The sequence below is a fragment of the Vulpes lagopus genome, chromosome 18 (assembly GCF_018345385.1).
Source record: "Vulpes lagopus strain Blue_001 chromosome 18, ASM1834538v1, whole genome shotgun sequence".
NCBI lineage: Eukaryota > Metazoa > Chordata > Mammalia > Carnivora > Canidae > Vulpes > Vulpes lagopus.
In genome coordinates, this window is record NC_054841.1 from 4,672,389 (window position 1) to 4,692,330 (window position 19,942).

The window sequence follows — 19,942 nt, forward strand, 5'->3', positions numbered from 1 at the left end:
CGGGTGTTTCACTGGTGCCAGAAATAGGATCGTCCGGCGGGCTGCGCCCCGCGCTGGACCGCGTAGACCATGCATGCCAGGAGCACGCGGGGCCTTATTCCCTCCAGGCCGGAGGCCCCCAGTTCCGCAAATCCTGTCTCGCAAAGGGCCCAGGAGGCCGAGGACCAGAGGGGCCCGGCTAGGGTTAGGGACCTGGAGAGCAGCCCCGAGGCTGCGAGGGGGGCCTGGCTCCCGCCCCGTGGGGCCCTCCCTCCCTGCCCCCTGAGCCCCTGCGCCCCGGGTGGGCCGTCCGCGGGGCGGGGCGCGGTGACGTGGGCGGCCGGGCGGGGTCCCGGGGCGGGGGTCCCTGGGCGGGGGCGAGGGGGCCGCGGGAGGCCATGCGGCGGGCGGCGGCAGGCGGAGGGGCTCGGGCAGGGGCGCCGCCGGGGGGCGCTCTGGGCCCCGACCCCGGGCGGGGCGGGCGGGGGGCGGGCTCGGCGGGCCCACGGCCCCTTCCTGCGCAGTCGGCGGCCCGCGCTCCCGGCCAGGGCGGCGTCGCGGCCCCGCAGGCCCCCAGCCCGGCTCTCGACTTGGCCCCGGACACCTTCGTCATGCGGGTGCTGCTGGAGGACACCGGGGAGACCTTCCAAGTGGCCAACTGCCGCGGCGACATGACGGTGCGGGAGCTCAAGGAGGAGCTGGACCTCCTGGTGGGCATCCCCCTGGACCTGCAGCGGCTCCAGTACCTGGACCAAGGTGGCCCCTGCCCGCCCCCTTCCCTCGCCCTGTACTGCCTGCAGCCTGAGCGCCGTCCCCTCCTGAACCCGCAGCCCCCCGGGGAGACCCCCCACCCCCAGGTATCACAACAGAGCCCGCCCCACCCCCTAGAACTCCCCAATCCCGGACACACCAGGTTGACGTGAGACCTCAGATCTCAAGGCCGACCCTGTCCCCAAGCCAGACCCTGACCCACGAACAGATCCTGCCCGGGTCAGGACTCTGGTCCCACAGCAAGCTCTCTAGCCAGACCTGCCACCCCTGAGTAGCTCCTGCCCACGGCAAGACCCCTGGGACCCTCAGGCTGCCCATGTCTTCATCAGGGCCCCCAGTCCCAAGAGTCCACACAAGACCAGAAGCCTGAAACAAAGCCTGTCCTCAGTGAGAGCCTACAAACTAGGGCAAACCTGCCCATATCAGGACCCCAGACTCAAAGCAAACTTCCAAATCCCCATGTTGGACTCATAAACCCCCCAGTCCTGCAGTCAGCCGTGTCCACACAAGGATGCCAAAGCCTGAAGCAAACTCAGCCCTACTGAACCCCACATCTCCAGGATAACTACGACTACCTCCAAACCCCAAAACTTCTGGCAACTGTGTCTACACGGGGATGCTAAAGCATTTTCTCAGAAGAAACCCTGCCCACTTCAGGACCCCCAAACCCAGAGCAAACTTACCTAAGACTAAACCTCAAATCTCCAGGGTAACTATGACTACCCCAGAGCCCCAGATCCTCCAGGAACTATGTCCATGAAAGGACACTAAAACCAAGAACAAACTTGGCCAAGACTGAACCCCAGGTCCCGAGGGTAACCATGCGATCCTTAGAACCCTGAATCCTCTAGCAGCCGTGTCCACCGAAGGACACTAATGCCTGAGATAAACTGCCCACCCTAGGACTCCAAATCTCCATGCAAACCATGCCCATGTTTGAACCCCAAATAAATTTCCCAAATAAATACCTCTGCTTGCAACAGAAACCTAAATCCCAAGGCAGATTCTACCCAGATCATGACCCTAAATCCCAGAGCACACAAGCCCAATTCTGAGCCCCAATTATGAATCCGAACCCCAACCATCGGCCATCTCTATATAAGGATGCCAGAACCTGAAATGAACTCCTACATCTGGAAATCAGTTCCCAAGCTCATCACGACCACACCAGAACACCAGTTCCAAGCAAAATATCCTCATAAGGTCTCCAAAACAGGAGACAAGCTCTGTCCACAACAGGACCCCAAAACTCATGCCAAACACACCCATATGTGAACCCCAAATCTCACGGAAACTATGTCTAAGCCAACCATATCCATGTAAGGAAGCCAAAGTTCAAAGCAAGCCTTGCCTACGTGAGGACCCCAAAACTTGAAGCAAGCTCTGCTTGTATTTGAACCCCAAATCTGTCATCCAACCTTGTCCACACCAGAACCCCAAGTTCTAGACCAAATCTTGCCCATCTCAGGATCCCAAGTCTCAGAGCAGAACCTGTCGCCACCAAGACCCCCCCAATCCGAGGGCTGACCTGTTCCGATTACTTACCCTTGGTTGCTATAGTACCCCATAGCTACGTTAGAACCCCAAATCCCAAAACAAGTCCTACCCACACAAGGACTCCACACCCCAGAATCGACCCTTCCCATACCAGGACCCCAGAAAGCAAACCTTGCCTTCATCAGAACCCCACATCCAGAGCAAACTCTGCCCTCGTCAGGACCCCAAATCTCAAAGCAAACCCTATCCACGTTTGAGCCCCGAGTACTGGCACTAACCCAGTTCATCTCAGAACCCCGGCTCTCAAGCTGTGTCCTTGGCCACGTCAGGAGCTCAAACCCAGCCCGATCGGAATCAGAACCCAGCACCCAGAGCTCACTGTGGCTAGATGAAGACCCCAAGGCCCCCTCTCCAGACAGATCCCATGGGGGTGGCTCCTAGGGGCGGGCGAGGGCTCCAGAGCCTGCTCCCTCCGTCCGTCAATCTCCTTCCCTCAGCCTGAGGACCTGGCTGTCCCGGTCCCGATCCCTACGATATTTAGGATATGAGAACAGGATCAGAGCCCCGGGGCTCCACATCTCCCCAACCCGGTTGAAATCAACGCAAAAATACTCGGAGAGAACGGAGCTGGGAAAGCTCTCGGGGCTGCTGCGCGCAGGCGGTGGAGGGCGGTGGAGAGCGGTCCCGCAGACACCCTGCAGCCGGGGAGCGACGGGGACGGGGACAGGGAGGGCTGAGAGCGGCCTGGCTCGGGGATCCGGACACTGCCCTTCCGGGGCTCGGTTTCCTAACCTGGAACGCAGGGCCTTTGCCTCCGGAATCCGCAGTGCCCTGGCCCCCTGGAGACGGCGATGGCCCGGGAAGCTCAGAAGGGCATCGAAGGCCAGGATGCCCGCCTTTGCTCTCCCTTTGATATAAGCTGAGCCCCTTCCCTGATGTACTTATTTTGCTATAGGAGTGTTCGGAAGGTGCTCTGGGAGCATTTTGGAGGCTTTATTTGGAAAGAAGTAGATCTCTAACTCCGTCTGGACTTAGCACGTTAGCGATGAGGTGAGCCGCTGAAGACAGCTCGCGTTCCGAAACAGAGGGACTCGAAAATTATGTATCCCGCGCTCCAGATGTCTGGCACCCCTTCGGTTAATTTATTTTCACTGATGAGCTATGCTGAGCCATAAATTCAAGAAAGCTAAGAGGCAGTGAAAGAGACCTAGTGACTTAGCACTGATGTCACAGTCCTGTCACTCAGCAACACTTAGCGACTGGGAGAAGCTTGACCTCTCCTGCCGTGGCGACCCTTACTGTTGCCAGCAAACACGGAAGGAAGAAAGAAAGGACGTACCAGGGATCCCTGGGTGGTGCAGCGGTTTAGCGTCCGCCTTTGGCCCAGGGCGTGATCCTGGAGACCCGGGATCGAGTCCCACGTCGGGCTCCCGGTGCATGGAGCCTGCTTCTCCCTCTGCCTGTGTCTCTGCCTCTCTCTCTCTCTCTGTGACTATCATAAATAAATAAAAATTAAAAAAAAAAAGAAATAAAAAAAAAAAAAAAAAAGGACGTACCACTATGTCAAGAAAAGAAATTTGGGCTCCTGCCTCTACATAACCCGCCCGGGCCTCTTCACCCACCTGGAGGTCCCCGGGGGGAGCACGTGAGACAAAGTGCGCATGAAATCCGGGAGAGACACAAATCTGAAAGGGGCGAGCAAACTCACGGACGAGGGTCGACCTTACATGTCTGTTGTCAACTCTAATAATTTATTTAGCTGCTGATAATTAGTATTTGTCTAAGCCGAAGGCAGTTGCTGCCCGCCTGTAAAGAGAGAATGTGCTCTGATTTCTCGAAGAGCTGTTCAGCATGTGTGAACTGCACTCTTGTCTTTCTCAGGGAAACACAGCTTTACTCAGTTTTTTTTTTTTTTTTGTTTTTTTTCAAAGTTGTTAGGAAGTCAAGTTGTCTTACTGAAGACTAATTACTGATTATCTTCTGTGTTAGAACCACACATAAGATCCTAATTAGCAAATTTGCTAATCACTATTCCCTGTTTACACCCACCATCCGAAGTTTCTCGTAATCACCAACGGGGCCCGACGGGGCCTAGCGCGACACATGCGTGGTCTGGTGGGAGGCCTGGTTTTGCTACTTCCTGGCCTCACCAGCAAGTGGAGATGACAAGTGCAGCTCGTCATGGGGATCAGAGAGTGTAGGTGCTTGGGACAGGCACTTAGCAATGAATCCAGACGACTCGTGAGCTCCCCTCGGAATGAGTGATGACCCAACCTGGCAGGGTCGAGACTTTACACCTGTGGCGTCGCTTGTCGAGAAGAGAAGTTATGTTATTCTGAAGCAAGATTATAGGTGGCCGTGTAAACGTACGTGTATTTAAAAACATAGACTAAACACAACTTTGCTTAAGATGTTCTAGAGTCCTATATCCTGTCATCCCGACGGTCTTTCCCAAAGGGTCTGAACATACGAAGTGTGGGTAGATCCACTCACCCCATTGTCTCAGATGAGACTCATGTGAGTGTCTTCGGTGATGACGCAAAGGAGTTCTAACGCCCCAAGTCCAAATCATGGCGAATGTCAACGTTACAGTTCTTACGTTACCATAAATGCTCAACTGGGGCGATTTTGTCCCCAGGGCCCATTTGGCAACATCTAGAGACATTTTCGATGGTCACAACCAGGTGTGTATGCTACTGGCATCCGCTGGCTAGAGGCCAGGAATGCTGCTGACACCCTCCGGTGCCCAGGGCGGCCCCCACCCCAGAGGCTGGTCCAGTCTAAAATGTCCATAGTCTAAGTCTGCCAAGTTTGAAAGATGCAACAAAGTTTTGCCATTGTCACATCTCTAGCCAACTGTTGACAACCCTAACCAGAGTGAGTATTTTAGTTTAGTGTATGACATAAGTAGGTCCATTGTGCTGCGTCTGTAACGTACAGTTCAAGTAGTCCTGTTTATAGAGTTTGCCTCATAAAATGTCTTTACTGACTCATGCTTTTTTTCCCCCCCTGCAACAGAACAGGTCATAATTACTGAATTTTGGAAATTGTTGCTTTTTTGTTTTTTTGGTTTGACTTCTGTGTGAGCCGAGCCAAATTAATTTTCTAAAAAGCATGAACGACCCCAAACAGACTCGTGTGGAGTCATCAAATGAGATTAGTGCTCAAGGTTTTAAAATGATCTTTGTGATACCCAAGGTCAGATAATCTCTTAAGATAACCAGTGTCATAGTTTATCTTTAATACCCATTTTTTTTTAAGAAAAAATTATTCCCTGTAGGAGTTTTGATGGATGATGCTACGCTGAAGTTCCATGATGTTGTTCCTGGTGGAATTATTTCATTATGTATCTGGCATTATGATGGATGGACGGAACTGGTTTTGGCGGCTGTGGAAGGGGATCCCAGTAAGGTGCTTTCATGCTTCTCTAAATGGATATTATACTTCATGAAGCAACCGTAAACTGTGTCTGTGGTGGTGGGGGGGGGGGGAGGAATTCAGTCTTTCGTGTGAATATTCCAGTAAAAGTTCCAGAGTAGGAAAAAAGAGAACTAGGACTCGTGTCATAATGATCAAATACTATATTGAGAGTTTCCACTCACTCTTGGGTTTGCTATTTCACGGTGTTCACTTGTGTTCAGTTATAAACCAGTCACACCCCACCCACCCCACTCCCCGAAAAGGAACTAGGGCAGTGCATTTTCTATTCACTTGTACGTTTTGTAAAGTTGAAAACCTCATTTAACAGTGAGTGAAGAGCTCTGGATAACTGGGAAATGCAGTCTAGAGCACCTGATGGTGCAAAAATCCTAATAGGGGCCTGCCCCTACCCTAGGGCGGAAAGACCATGTGCTCCTGGATACACAGCAGGTGCCTACTCCTTACCAGGCCTTGCACTTGGCTCTCAGCTGAGCTCTGGGGGTGGGCGGCGGGGAGAAGGGAGGAGGAAACCAGAATGTTTACCCGACAGAGAAGTCGGGGGGCTTCTTGGGGCGGGGGGAAGCGTATGTTCCTTCTAGAAAGTCCACTTGGGTGAAGGGCCATGAGTGTGTGGGGAGGGTTCGCTTCCAGCCAGAAAAGGGGTCAGGGAAGGCTGGCTGCGGGAGGGTTGCGGGGGTCAGGCCTGGGAGAGGTGGGTGGTCTCTGGGGAGGCTCCCCACTGTCGCCCCCACACCGGATGCCCCGCATCTGGGGCGGAGTTCCTCTCTGTCGGAGCCTCTCGTGCTCAGAGCCGTACTTCACCATGGGATGATTATATTACGGGGCTATTTTTCATCCGTGAGTGGAGTTCAGAGTGTTCCAAAAGTTAACAGAGACAATGGGCCCGAAAATAGATCGGAAGGCCAGAATTCATCAAGTCTCCAGAGAAGCGCATTCCCCTCTGGGGAGGCCACTCCGTGTTGTCTGGTGTCTTCCTTAATGTCCACAACCACCTTCCTCTGGACACCCAGAAAGGCTATTTTCTCTCTTCAAAACACCGACAGGAAGAATTTCCTGCCTCCCGAGCCGGCCTGATGGTAAATGCGTACTTCCTGGCCACGTATAGAGTGCTCAACAATGTCCTCCCCTGGGTGTGTTCCAGCTTCGCCCTCTGTTCCCATCACGAGCCTTCCCTCGGCGTTTTAGCAAACCTCCCCTCGGGGGTGTCCAGCCACCCGCCAGGCGGGCCTAGCGACACCCTTGAAACCGCCCGCACTCACCGTGTCAACCCCTTTCGCCCGCCCAGCTGTCTTGCCTTGGTGTTGACGAGGACTCTCTGTACCGAACTGCCAACTCGCAGCGTTTCGAGCGCAAGCAGTGCCAGGACTGGATAGCCCGGAGGGCCTTCGTGGCCCTGTATGTTACGTCTCACAGAGGTCACCCGGATGCTGTGCAGTACCTTCTAGAACATGGTAATTCTGAGACACGGCCGAGAATGTTCATGAGTTGGCGTCTTCTGCGGGTCGGGGGAGGACAGCGCGGTTCGTCTCCCTGGGCCCTTCAGCCACGGCGTCAACAACCACCACCCAGGTTGTGTCACCCACCAATCATGGGCCCGTGACTGGGCCACTCGCTCTCTGCCTGAAGATGTCTGAGGACATGCTCATTAAAGGCCCCTCTCTGGGCCAGGCCTCAGGAAGACTCCTTCTGTCGTGGGAAATGCAACTTTCTAGACACTAATTTGCAGGAGGAGCCAAAAGAGCTCCCTGGCCTCTTATGTTCAAACAGACACAGTGCTGGAGATGGGCCCAAACTCCCCGAGTTATTTCTGCCTCCCCTGAAATTGGGGTTCCTGCAACCGTCCGAGGGCTCTAGCCCCACGCCGGCCTCACGCTCCTGGGGGTCAGCAGGCCGGCCAATCTCCTTTCTCCACGGCTTGAGACTGTTACCCGCAGGAGACCCTGACCCCAAACCCTCTTTTCATCTCCCCCCACCTCCCTGCACAAGGGCAGGCTGCTCCCCGCCTCTCTGTTGATAGAAATAGAAGCCTTGGCCTGTATTGTCTCCCAATGCAAGGGCTCGCATGAGATTCTGCTGGAGCACACTTTATCTCCCCTGGATGTAGGATATTTTTGGGAAAAGAGGCCCACTGATTGAGGTGTCGGCCATTCCAGAACAATAGACAATGGTTGCAGACAGCCCAGGCCACCGGCTTCCTCGGGAAAAGGAAGAACATGTGACGTACTGTTTGGTCAGGGGTTTGAGGCCCAGAAAGGGGCCTCATCCGAGGGTCTCCCATATCAGAACCCTTCCTGCCCGCGGCCTTGACCCCAGCCTCTCCACTTCGTCTTTGCTCCTTCCCCCACCTCCAACAAGCAAGATGGAAGCATCTGCGAGGCCGGGGCAGGATGACTGGCGCTGGCCTGATGGGTAGAGGTTTTCCTGACTATTCTCCTTCCTCTACTGCTTTCTGCACGCCGCCTGTTGTGGGATGAAATATGGGCTGTTCACAGACCAGCAGTCCTTTAAGCTCATAAAAAGTCATTTTCACTCTGATGGAACTGTGATGTATTTGAAAGCACCAGTTAAAACATTACAGCCAGCTTTGCAAAGTTTTCTGTCCTTTGCACACAGCCGCCGCAAAGCCGTGCGGAGGCTGAGGCTGGGCGTTATGAGAACCTATTTAAAACGTTACCTCACCGACCAGCCATAGCTCATAAAAACTGGCTACAGAAATGTCAGCTGCTTGTAATTGAATTGCCTTGTTTTCTGTGTCATGATATTTGTTACCTAGAATTTGATTCAATTCAACAAGTCCATATTGGACACCTGTCATTAGCCCATCCATCTGCGGGAGGCAGTGAGGAATTCAATCGAAGTGAAATCTGTCCATGAGTCAGGCTGCCCGTCGTCTGTCATTTCCCCAGTGCCTGTCTTCTCCAGGCCTCGCGCTACGTGCTGGGGATGAAAACAGCAGTGATCAAAACAAGTGTGTTTTCTGCCTTCGTGGAGTTTATGAAGGGAAGTCAGCAAATTATTACAAATAATTAATTCCATGGTCAATCGTGCATGGCATGTTCTGAAGATGCAGAATGTCTACTGAGCATATACGGGGGTGATTCATGGGGAGGGGAGCTCAGGAAGGCTTTCCTGAGGAAGTGAATGGAAGATAAAGAAGGAAAGAGTTAGCCAGGGGTGGGGAGGGGGCAGAAAGGGGTGACAGTGTTGTTAGCAGAGGGAGCAGCATGTGCAAAAGGCCTGGGGCAGGATGAGGGAGCAGGTGTATTTGAGGGATAAAGGTAGAAGCCTGGTATAATTGGAGCATGGACGGAGGGGAGGAAGAGCACGGTGGGCGGGGGCGGCAGGGAGAGGGTGAGATAGGGCAGTAACAACCCAGAAAATGACCCTGAGGGTAGTGGATGTCAGAAATGGGGTTTGAGCAGGAGCGTGCTGTGGGCAGAGTGGAGGCAAGGCAGTGCTGGGTGCTGGGACCCTGCGGCGATGCCTCCCTTACGCTCGGTGCTCGGGTTGGGGCAGTAATTAATCCTCCCAAGCATTCTTTTTTATGGCCTCCCCCGTCCCAAGCTTCTGTTCCTGTTCGTGATTCTGGAGGCGAGGCTCTTGCCAGGCCAGGAGCGTGACCCTCCCTCAGCCAGCTATCTTGTCTTACAGGAGCCAACTGTCTCAGCAAAACCCCCATGGGCAGGACGGCCCTGCATGTGGCTGCAGCCATGGGCCGTTTGGACTGTATAAACCACCTGCTCGATTACGGAGCCTCCATACATGAAAAGGATGCCCGGGGGGAGACCCCCATGTCCATCGCCCGGCGCATGAACCGCAAGCTCAGTGAGCGGCGCATGTTCCTCTTCTACTGGATGTCAAGGTTGGGGACAAAGGACCCAAAGAACTTGATCAAGAACCAGGTTTTTCTCAGGGCAAAGTCTGGGTTTGGCTCCAAGCAGAGCCCAGTCTAACTCCCACTGGGAACTTCGGCCCCTCGAAGCGGACTCGGGAAACTTTTCGGAGTTCAAATTCACGCACGGTGGCCCTTGGTGAGCAGGAAGCCCAGAAAACATGGCAATTAATCTGAATCAGATACCGAATTATCTGTCCTGCTTGCAAATGACTTGGGGAGGGTGTTGATGGCAGTAGGTGGGTTTGTGTTCGTTCCGGAATCCATTACGGCCCGAGCAGGGCTCTGCTGCCAGCCGTTAATTTTAAGCTATTTGCACATTGTATCCGATAACGCTCTTGGGGTGATGGGAGCCAATTACCTTCTCTGGCGTCCGGAGACCATCTAATGCATCAGCATAACAGAAGTAATAGCAACGATGAGGACGGCGCTGTGGCCGTGGCCCAGAACACGTGCTGGCCAATGTCGGGAGGTCGCGTGCGGGGTGGGCTGTGAATTTCAGTTTGTAGAACTCAGGAACGGCGGCCTGGGATGTTCCAGAAGTTTTCCTGAGCCACCTCTGAGGGGCCTGCTGCTGGGACCGGGGTGTGGGGAGGAGGGGCAAAGAGCAGAGGGCTCGGTTCTCCAGGCACGTCGCCCACAGGGGGCCTTATTAGTCTTCGTGAAAGGTGATCGGTTGCCGTTGGGTTTGGAGGAGGCCGTGTAGAGAATGAGGAGGGGCTCGTAGAGGAGAGAATCAGAGCTGGCACCTTCTTTCCTTTGGTCCCATCCCCAGTGGTCCAAGCACCACCCCCCCGCCACGGCACCCCACTTCCTCCAGCGTTTTCCTTCCCTCCTAGAACCATGGCAACGCCATCATCCCTCCTATGCTTAGTTCTAGGCTCTGGGCCTCACAAGGGCTGCGGACCTGCGGGGGCCCAGCCTGGCCTGTGCCCAATCTGGGGTGGGAGCCCGAGGGGAAGGTGGGGAGCAGGGCCGGCTGACATGCACACCCCTGTCTGACGGCGGCACCATGAATCAGCTCCAGCCGAACCGTGAGCCAAAGGCTGCTAGATTTTTCTAGAGCTTTTGGATAGGACACATTCTGATTTTTTAAGTGTTGGCTTGGATTTTTAAAAAGTCGCGGCATGGTACAGAAGGGGTAGCCGATTTGAGGCCCACCTGTGGGACTGCCTCCTATTGCCAAACTCTACCCCATGTCACTGAGGAAAAGTGGCAGAAACAACTCCCACCTCCTGGGACGTTTGCGGCTCGGAAAACGGCCACGGGTCTTGCTGGGTGACAGGTACCATCCACACTCCCACCCCGCAGTTTCAGATGTTTCTCTAGGGCCCTATAATCTGATGCGACCTCTGGGATCTGTGTGACAATGGTCTCTCGACTGTGGAAGTTCTGTCTTTAAAGTGATGGGAAACAGCACCGTATCCCGGCCGCCCTTCTTTCCCACATACATCCCGATAACTGGATTCGGCTTTTAAATTAATTGGCTGCATTTCCTGCTGTCATAACAAGGAAGATCCGTGTTGATGATGTGGCTTTACACTCGGTAGACGTGGCTGTACCCAGCTCAGCAATCTGTTTGACAAATAATAGTCAGAAAAAAATATAGCTCAGCATCAACTATGTCAAAACTGAGATCTTGTTTTTGGCAGACATTCTCCAAAGTCAGTAGACAGATATTAAATAACCCCATCCATTGGGTCAATTCATTTAGCTAATGAGGTGTGTTGGCAGGGCGACTCGGGCACCCTTTTAACTTAACAAGTGGCATTACTCAAAGTCATGTGTTTGCCAGCAGCTTTGCTCTGCTGTCTTTGTTGTTAGGAGAGCCAACTGCCTGACACTTGTCCCCAAAACTTTGGAGGCAAGCACTGTATCTCCATATGCCCCCAATCCAATTAAACACTTGGCCAGAAAAGGGGCAAATTCCAGACTCTATGGCTGACATTTTGCTCAGTCTCTGGCAGGGTCATTCATCCACTCCTGTGGGTCCTGGGGGCTCTCCTTTATGGACAGCTTTAATAAACTTTCTATTATATTCAAATAAACTTGCACCACATACTGAATAAAACATATCCATAGCCAAAAAAGAGTTGATTTGCAATTGGTCATAATCATGTTACATTTTGCGGATATTTGATTAAGCATTTTATTTTTGGAGGAGCCAACAGAAAAAAATTTTGTGGGGTCACTTTCTTTTTTTTTTGTATTATTATTATTATTTTTTTTTATTGGAGTTCAATTTGCCGACATTTAGCATAATACCCAGTGCTCATCCCGCCAAGTACCCCCCCTTACTTTCAAACATTTTTGTGGGACCCTGAAATCCTTTTAGGCCAAGGCACTGGGGATGGGCCTCAGTGTGAATCCCTGTGGCCCGTGGTTGCCCAGGTGGGCCTCACTGCCAGCACAGGATGGGCTGTGTCTTGGGGCGGGAGGCGGGGGGGGGGGGCTCTGGTTAGCTTTCTGGGTATAATTCCTGGCTGTGTTCTCCGTATCTCATATCTCCCCGTGTCAGCCTGGAGAGCAGGGAGCTGGGGGGCTGCTCATACAAGCAGATAATGCCTGCTCTGCAGGCCACGCAGCCCCGTTCACCTTGCCTGCCCGGGTGCTCGGATGGGAGCGCCAGCCCTGCCTTGCCCCTGCCTTTCCCTGCGTGAGCTATCATGAGCCGCCCTTCCTTATACACATGTTTAATTGTACGTTGCCTCAGATTTTTTCTAGAAGTCAGTGCAGTACCAGTCGGGAAGAGGTCATACACTGTGGGGTTCAGAGGGCAGCTCGAACATCTCCCCCGGGCCCAGCTCGGCTGACCCAGCCTCCCAGACCTGCAGCCTCCGGCTCCCCTTGCTGCTCCCGTCGTCTCAGCCGGACAGAGATGCTGAATTTTACTCTGCATCCGGTCTCTGGGCCTGGTGTCCAGGATCCTCCAGGACCTGGGCGGGGGTGGGTGCCGTGACTGCCCCTCAGTCCTCCCTGCATCTTGGCCCCAGGTACTTCCCTCACCCGAGGAGCATTTACCGACCAGTGCTTTCCGGAGAGCGGAAGGGCATTCCCCCTGGTGGCAACTTGGGGGACTTTCTCCATAGCCCAGAGATGGCTTTCAGTGACAGTGAGACACACTCCCTGTGCACATGGCTCTGAGTCCTGATTCCAGCAAGGAGAAGTCTGTCTGGTGCTGGTGGGCCTTGGGCTCCTTCCCCACCCTCTCTCATCTCCCCTTTAACACAGGGCCGGCTTTTGCAGGCGAGAGGGATTGAAAACCATTGTCCTGTTTTCGGTATTTTTGTGGGCCAGGATTCTATTCCTTTCTCCACTCCTAGCAAAGGTGTGACCCTGGAGCACACTGTCACCTCCCAGGGCCCTTGGTTTCTTTGCCCATCATGAGTCCTCGTTGTCTCCGTATGAACCTGCTGCTGTTTTGGAGATGAGAGGACCGAGTGGCCCAGCGCTCAGGGCCCGAAGCCTAGTCCGTGTGGCCCTAACCGCTCCAAGTGTGGCAGGTTGGGTGTAGAACTTTCCTTGGCCACCGGCCGTGCGGCGTGGGGCCAAGCAATTGCATCTCTCAAAGTCTTCGTCTGTAACATTCGGGTAATAAAACCTGCCCCTGTCATCCCTGGAGGGATTAAATGCCTGGCACAGAGCAGACACTTGAAAAATAGTGCCCATTATTATTATTATTACTAGCACCACTTAATTTGCTTAAAATGTTTACTCGCTGGGAATCAATACGCTCCCGGTTTCCAGATAGCCTCATCAATTTTCAGCAAACCTTATACAATAAGAGTCTCCATCCAGAACTAATAATTCCCAAAGTGGGAGATAAATAATTTCCCTGAAACTTGCTGATTTTGGTATTAAGTACAGGGCTTCCTCAGCAACTTCCAGAAAAGTCGTTCGGAATTGAACACTGCAGGGCCAGTTGCGCAGGAGGAAAAAAAAAAGAAAAAAAGGCTCTAGGAAATTTCCAGGCGCTGGGCTCAGCCTCCGCAGGGCCGCCCTGACGACGCGAGCATCCAGCAGAGGGCAGAGAAACCCATTAACATTTAGAAACACGCCGCTGTTTGTGTTCCCTGGAAATGTCAGGGATGCTGCAGTCTGCGCCACGCCGGAGACTCAAGAGCAGGGCTCGGCGACGGGGGCTCGCACATGGGCTTTTCCGCCTGAACCCCTGAAATCACCTGCACCGTGTGCATGTCGGCACACGCACGTGCTCCGTGGGGGGCATTCCCAGCTCCCCTCACAGCTGGAAAGGACCTGCAGAGCCCCTGCCCCGGGGGTCCCCAAATCCGGGCCTTGTAATGAAGTCACCCCCCCCCCATCAGATCCCACCAGTGTATCGAGACGGTGTCACCTTCCACCCTTTGGTCGATGGGCATCGTCGCTTTGCAATCGGAAGAATGAGAAAAGCTGCTGAGCTCTGGTGCCGTGATGTGCAGGTGCCCGCGAGCGGGCAGGGGGGTCTCGAGGGTCCCGGCGTCCCCGTGGGATTCGGACCCCACTGCCAGTGACCACCGTGTTGGGGCCTCTGCTCAGCGACCCCACTTTCGTGCCCCCATCCTGCAAAGTCCAAACCCCCAGAACATAATGAGCTGGCCTGGCCTGCCTGCGAATGTTCTGGCGGCGAGTGCCTGGAGACGCTCCAAATGCCCACCAGTGAGGCGGCTGGTGGCATATTTCGCAGCAATTAAGAAATGACTTGATTTGTGTGCAGAGGCCAAGGGCCGGCCATGAGGACCGGGACGTGTCCTGAAGTGAAAAACAGCAAGTCGCCCAGGAGATGCGTATGAGATCATCGAGTTACAATTCTGAAAAGGAGGCAAATCCAATAAATGTGCATAGAAGTTTATTTGAGCAAAAATAATGGTGTCAAAGATCTCCCGCTCTTAGCATCGCCTGCTTGAGGGCAGCAGAGTTGCTTTATACGTCTGCAAGTGGTCACGGCCGGTGTCGCTCTTTTCACTATGGTAAAACACGCATCTGTGAAATTCCTCGTTAACGATGCTTTGAACATTTGCACTTTTGGGCAACCATCACCGGTATCAAGTTCTAGAACATTCCATCACCCTACAGAGGAACACTGGACCCATCAACTGTCTTCCCTTCTCCCCACGCCCTGACGCCCGTCCCCTCTACCCTAGACAATCACCAACCTACTTTCTGTCTCTATGCACCCATTCTCGATATTTCATATAGAGTCATGTGTATCTGCCTTCTTAGCACAATGCTTTCTGGGGTTCATCAACACCAGAGCTCGAACCACTCTGCATTCCTTTCTGTGGCTGGATAATATTCTATTTTTATCCCTTGAGTGGTCGATGGGCATCTGGATTGTTTCCATGTTTTTATTTATTTATTTTTTTTTAGATTTTATTTATTTATTTGAGAGAGAGAGCATGAGCAAGGGGGAGGGGAGAGGGGGAGGGAGAAGCAGGCTCCCCGCTGAGCAGGGAGCCTGATCTGGGGCTGGATCCCAGGACCCAGGGATCATGACCTGAGCGGAAGGCAGATGCTTATCCTACGGAGCCACCCGGGTGCCCCGCCCAGCTTTTGACTGTTGTGGGTAATGGTGCTATAAACGTGAGTGTGTAAGGATTTGCTTGAGATCCTGTTTTCACTTCTCCTGGGTATACATCTGAAAGGAGAACTGCTGGGTCACTTGGTAATTCCTTTCTTTTTAATTAAAGATTTTTTTTAAAATATAAGTTTTTTTAAATTATTATTTATTTATGATAGTCACAGAGAGAGAGAGAGAGAGAGGCAGAGACACACAGGCAGAGGGAGAAGCAGGCTCCATGCACCGGGAGCCCGATGTGGGATTCGATCCCGGGTCTCCAGGATCGCGCCCTGGGCCAAAGGCACGCGCCGAACCGCTGCGCCACCCAGGGATCCCTTTAATTAAAGATTTTATTATTTATTCATGAGAGACACACACACAGAGAGAGAGAGAGGCAGAGACACAGGCAGAGAGAGAAGCAGGCTCCATGCAGGGAGCCCGATGCGGGACTCGATCCCAGGACCCCAGGATCACGCCTTGGGCCTAAGGCAGGTGCTCAACCGCTGAGCCACCCAGGCATCCCATCACGTGGTAATTCCATGTTTAACAGCACGTGTTACATTTGTTATTAAAAAAAATACAGAAAAAAAAAAAAAAACAGAGGAAAGAGAAACCCCCACATGAGCTCTCCAAAGTTCGAGAAGTCTAATAATCATTCTGGAGCGCTTACCCCATTCCAGACAGTGGGCATGCATTATCTCATGAGGGCTTTCAACCATCCTGAAAGTCAGAGGTTTTCAACCTTCAGCATCAGCCACAGGGAGGGCCTGCGAAGAACCACAGGTGTCTGGCCTCCACCTCCCGGAGGTCCTGCATTCAGCAGGTTAGGGGCGGCGCCCGAGATTTCTGACAAACAGCCGAGATGCTGGGGCTGAGTGGCACTGAGCAGTTCTAGGCCCTGCCCATTTTTCACTGAGGAAACAGAGAAGTCAGCAACCTGCCCAGGGTCACGCAGCGCGTACATGGCAAAGTGAAGAATGCCTGACCTTAGAGACCCTGGTGTTAAGACGCGCCTGGCGGTGTTAAGTTGCCTGACCCCCGGCCATGCTGCTTCTCTAGGGGTGAACCAGGCTGCCTGGTGGCTACGACCTCAGTCACCTCGCCGAGACCCCCAGGAAATACTGGCACTCATGTTGAGAGAGTCGCAGAAGTGCTCGCCCAGAGCGCAGCCGGGACGGGCCCGGGGCTGGCACCAGCCGGCCGTGCGGGAGGCGGGGGGGGGGGCAGTCCCCCTTAGGCAATCAAACTGCAGGGCACCTCTCCTGCTGGAGCCCCAGCGACCACAGGACAGGCCCCTGGGTGGGGGTGTCCTGAACCCTCCCCAGCCTCCCAGCGCGGGCGGGATGCTCACGCCAGGTGGCGCTGCTGGGCGCCGCTGCCTCAGGTGGGCGGGCGGGCGGCCACCAGGTGTCGCAGTGAGACCACAGATGGCCTTCCAGCGCCAGCCGCGTCCAGATCCAGACCCAGACCTCCGGGCCCCAGATTGTAGAGCCTGTGGCCCTCCTTGATTTTCTCTTCTCTCTTGAGACCATTGTGCCCTAAGGACTTTCCACTCTTCTTTTAGACTGGATCTTAGTCTAGTATCGAAATTTTTTTTTAAAAACCCTAACTTTATGTAGATAGTACTTTTCACATCAAGTTAGTAATACAAGAGTTCAGAAAGGAATATGGTCCTCCAGGTTCAAAGATCCTTCCTCCAGGGCCTCACGAATTACAGTCTAGGGGGTCAGGGATAAGAACCAGCCAGCACTGGAGATAAATTCCATTTTTCTTTTAACCCCCAAAAGGGAGGAGGAGTCCAGGACCTTCCTCGCAGTTCTAATGATCGGTTTAAATGACGTCTCTATCCCCCAGGAGGGGCTGCAACGGGAAAGCAGGACGGGGTTCTCCTCATTTAGATGCGTTGAAACTCAGGGTCCTGAACTTTATTCTGCACCCCCAGCACCCCTGGAGCAAAGTATAAGCCACAATCTGCAGAGAAGGGCTGAGCTTGAAATGAGCTCACATCAGAGTTATTTTTTAACCAAATTCCACCTTCAAAGAACTTTATGATTTATCTCCACCTTGTAGCAAACTGCAGTAGATTTCATCCTTGGCTCATCTCACACAGGGTATCGGGATTATACTTAAATCAGGAAAAACACAGATCGGATCTGGTATTTTTTTTTTTTTTTTTCGGATCTGGTATTGCCAGAGCTATAAAGTATCTCATTTGCTCCTTGTAAAGGGCTGTCACTTCTGCCCCGCCGACACAGAGGCTTGGGTAGCAAAGCTGCGTGCTTTGAAAAGAGACGGGTTGGTGCCCTGCAGCGTGGGGCAGTGGCCTTGAGACGGATGCACGTGCCAGCGACCAGCGGAGAGGTCTGACGTGCTGCCCACCTGGGCGTCTGACAGACTCGGTGATGGAACTTCACATGCTAGAAGGTTCCTCTAGGCTCTAGGCCTCTCTGATGGAGTCACGGGGAGTGGCTTGGGGGGCCTTGCACACCTACCCTGTTGACGTCCCCTCCCCGCTTGGGTATTCGCCAGAGCATTCGGCCTTTTTCTGCTGTTAATCAACAGTTGTCTTGTGCAAATCTTTAAAAGCCCGGCCTGGCCCAGATAGAAACTGCAACCGTTCCTCCACCGAAGCCCCCTCCTCTGGCTCAGGGCTGAGCTGGGCTCGTGGGGACTGTGCTGGGGGCCGGGGGCTGCGTGCTTTCACATTCTGTCCCCACGCCTGTCCACGGTTTCCCCCACACCCCCACTGCCCAGCTTTCTTTGAGGTCTCCAAGATGGGCCCGGGCCACAGGGTGCAGGAGAGGGGCTACATGTGGCTCTCCCCTGGCTGCCAAAGGCCCTCTGTGGGGGTTACCAGGCACCGGGGAAGTGTTTGGAGGACCCCCCCTTGGGACTCTCACAATGGTGATCCCCTGCTGACCTCATAAAGCCCACCTCCTCCCTCTGACTGTCCACCACCTAGCCTCTGGGTGTTGCACGGGCAGGTGAGACTCTTCAGTCGGAGGAGGTTTCAGGATGGGACCTGCCCCCTTACTGCCTCCTGTGTGTGCACTTGACCCTTGGGGAAATAGCCCTTGTCCCTTTCCTATGGGATTCTTGAAGTAGGGGCTGCTCCCAGGGGCCTGATCCGGAATCGGCTTGGCAAGCATCCCCCTGGGTGGGGGAGTCGAGATGTCAGGCCCCCTCAGTCCCTGTGAAGGCGTCTCTAGATGTTCTTCACTTGGCTTTCGGTGGTGGGGAGAGTGGGGCGAGGCCCAGAGCCCCCGTAAGATGACAATTTGCTCCAAAGAAATCTTTGCTCCCTGCATTGAGTTTCTAACCTTCTAGAAAATAGGAGCTTGTTATTTTCTTTGGAGTAGGGTGTGAGTCTCAGAAGTGGCTTGGGCTCTCAGCAAGTACAGGTGTTATCTGAATAAGCGCCTCTCTTCAGAAGACGGGGGATGTATCACTTATTGTCTTCAGCCGCGGGCTTCAGCTGAAATTCCAAGAAAACAGGACACATCCAATTCAACATTCTGAGAAACGGTGGCAGGCCGGTCTGTCCCTGTGTCATGAGCTGCTGTTTTGGGACAGTGATCCAACCAGCGTGGCATTTGGGTTGTGCTAGGAAGAGAATCCATAGAACAACGTGGCCGGGAGTGGCTGTGAGGACATCTTCAGATGGACGCGGTGACCAGGGTGGCTGTTCGGAGGAGGTGAAATGCAAGCTGAAATTTGGGGGAGGAATTAAATCTGGGCAGGCTTAGAACCTTCCAGAAACCATGAACATGAGAGCATAGTCACCAACGAGAGCAATAAGGGTGAGATGGGGGCAGAAAGTTGGCCCGAGCCAGGTCGGGTGGTGCCTCTGAGGCGGTACCAGTCAGCCGTTGCCACCACCATGCTGTAGAGTCACTCAGGACTCAGTGGCAGAGCCAGCCGGTGACCGAGGCCGGCTCACAGGCCAGTAGGGTAGCAGCCGGGGGGGCATTGCTCTGGCCTGGGCTTGGCCGGCCAGCTCTGCCTTGCAGGCCTCTCACCCTCTGGGGACCAGCAGCTTGGCAGGGCATTGGCAGAGGCACATGAAGGCAGGTGGAGTCGGGGGGGCTCCTTGGAGGTAGAGCTCAGAGCCACCACGCGGCCACTCCTGGCAGCAACCATTGAATCAGCAAGTCAAGTGGCCAAGGAGTTAACCTCACCCCTGAGGAGGAGGCCATGGCAGGGTCTGGATGCTGAGACAGGTGAAGAGTTGGGACCAGTATTGAGCTCTCTCATGGGGGCCCTGGTCTGGATTTTGTCCCAAGATCAACGGGGAGTGACTGAAGGTTTAGGAGGGGGCGAGATGTGAACTACCTCACTGATTTAAGACAACGGTCTGCGGGAGGCAAGAGCGGAAGCCAATAGGTCGTGCTAGAGGTTCTTGCTGGTGTCCAGGTGACAGAGGTCGGTGGCTGGGCCAGGTGGTGATGACGGATGCAGGAGACAGGAGCTGGGAATGGGGGTGAAGCGACGGTCAGGGACCCAGGTCAGAGCAGGCAAGTGGGTGGTGGTGCCGTTGTCCAAGACGGGAAGAGCCGAGGAAGGCCAAGATTCATCGTGAACGTGAGGGGCGCCTCGGGGTCCACCCGTGTATTGGTTTCTGGTGGCGGCTGTGGACCTGGTGGCTCTCCCAGCTCCGGAGGCCAGAAGTCTCAAGTTGAGGCACCCACAGGCCTGAGCTCCTTCTGGAGGCTCTTTCCTGCCCCTTCCAGCTTCTGGTGGTTCCAGGTGTCCCTCAGCGTGTGGCCATGTCACCCCAGTCTTTGCAGGACTTCATTTTGTGCACC

General features: G+C 54.1%; 1 protein-coding gene across 1 annotated transcript in view; it reads left to right on the forward strand.

Annotated features, from left to right (window-relative positions):
* The first annotated feature begins 377 nt into the window (after window positions 1–377).
* ANKRD60 (ankyrin repeat domain 60) overlaps window positions 378–19,942 on the forward strand; it is a 34,981-nt gene continuing 15,416 nt past the window's right edge. Inside the window, exons 1-4 of the mRNA XM_041733255.1 lie at window positions 378–735; window positions 5,528–5,658; window positions 6,974–7,139; window positions 9,340–9,590. Of these exons, the coding sequence (XP_041589189.1) occupies window positions 378–735; window positions 5,528–5,658; window positions 6,974–7,139; window positions 9,340–9,590 (906 nt within the window). The remainder of the gene's footprint in view (window positions 736–5,527; window positions 5,659–6,973; window positions 7,140–9,339; window positions 9,591–19,942) is intronic.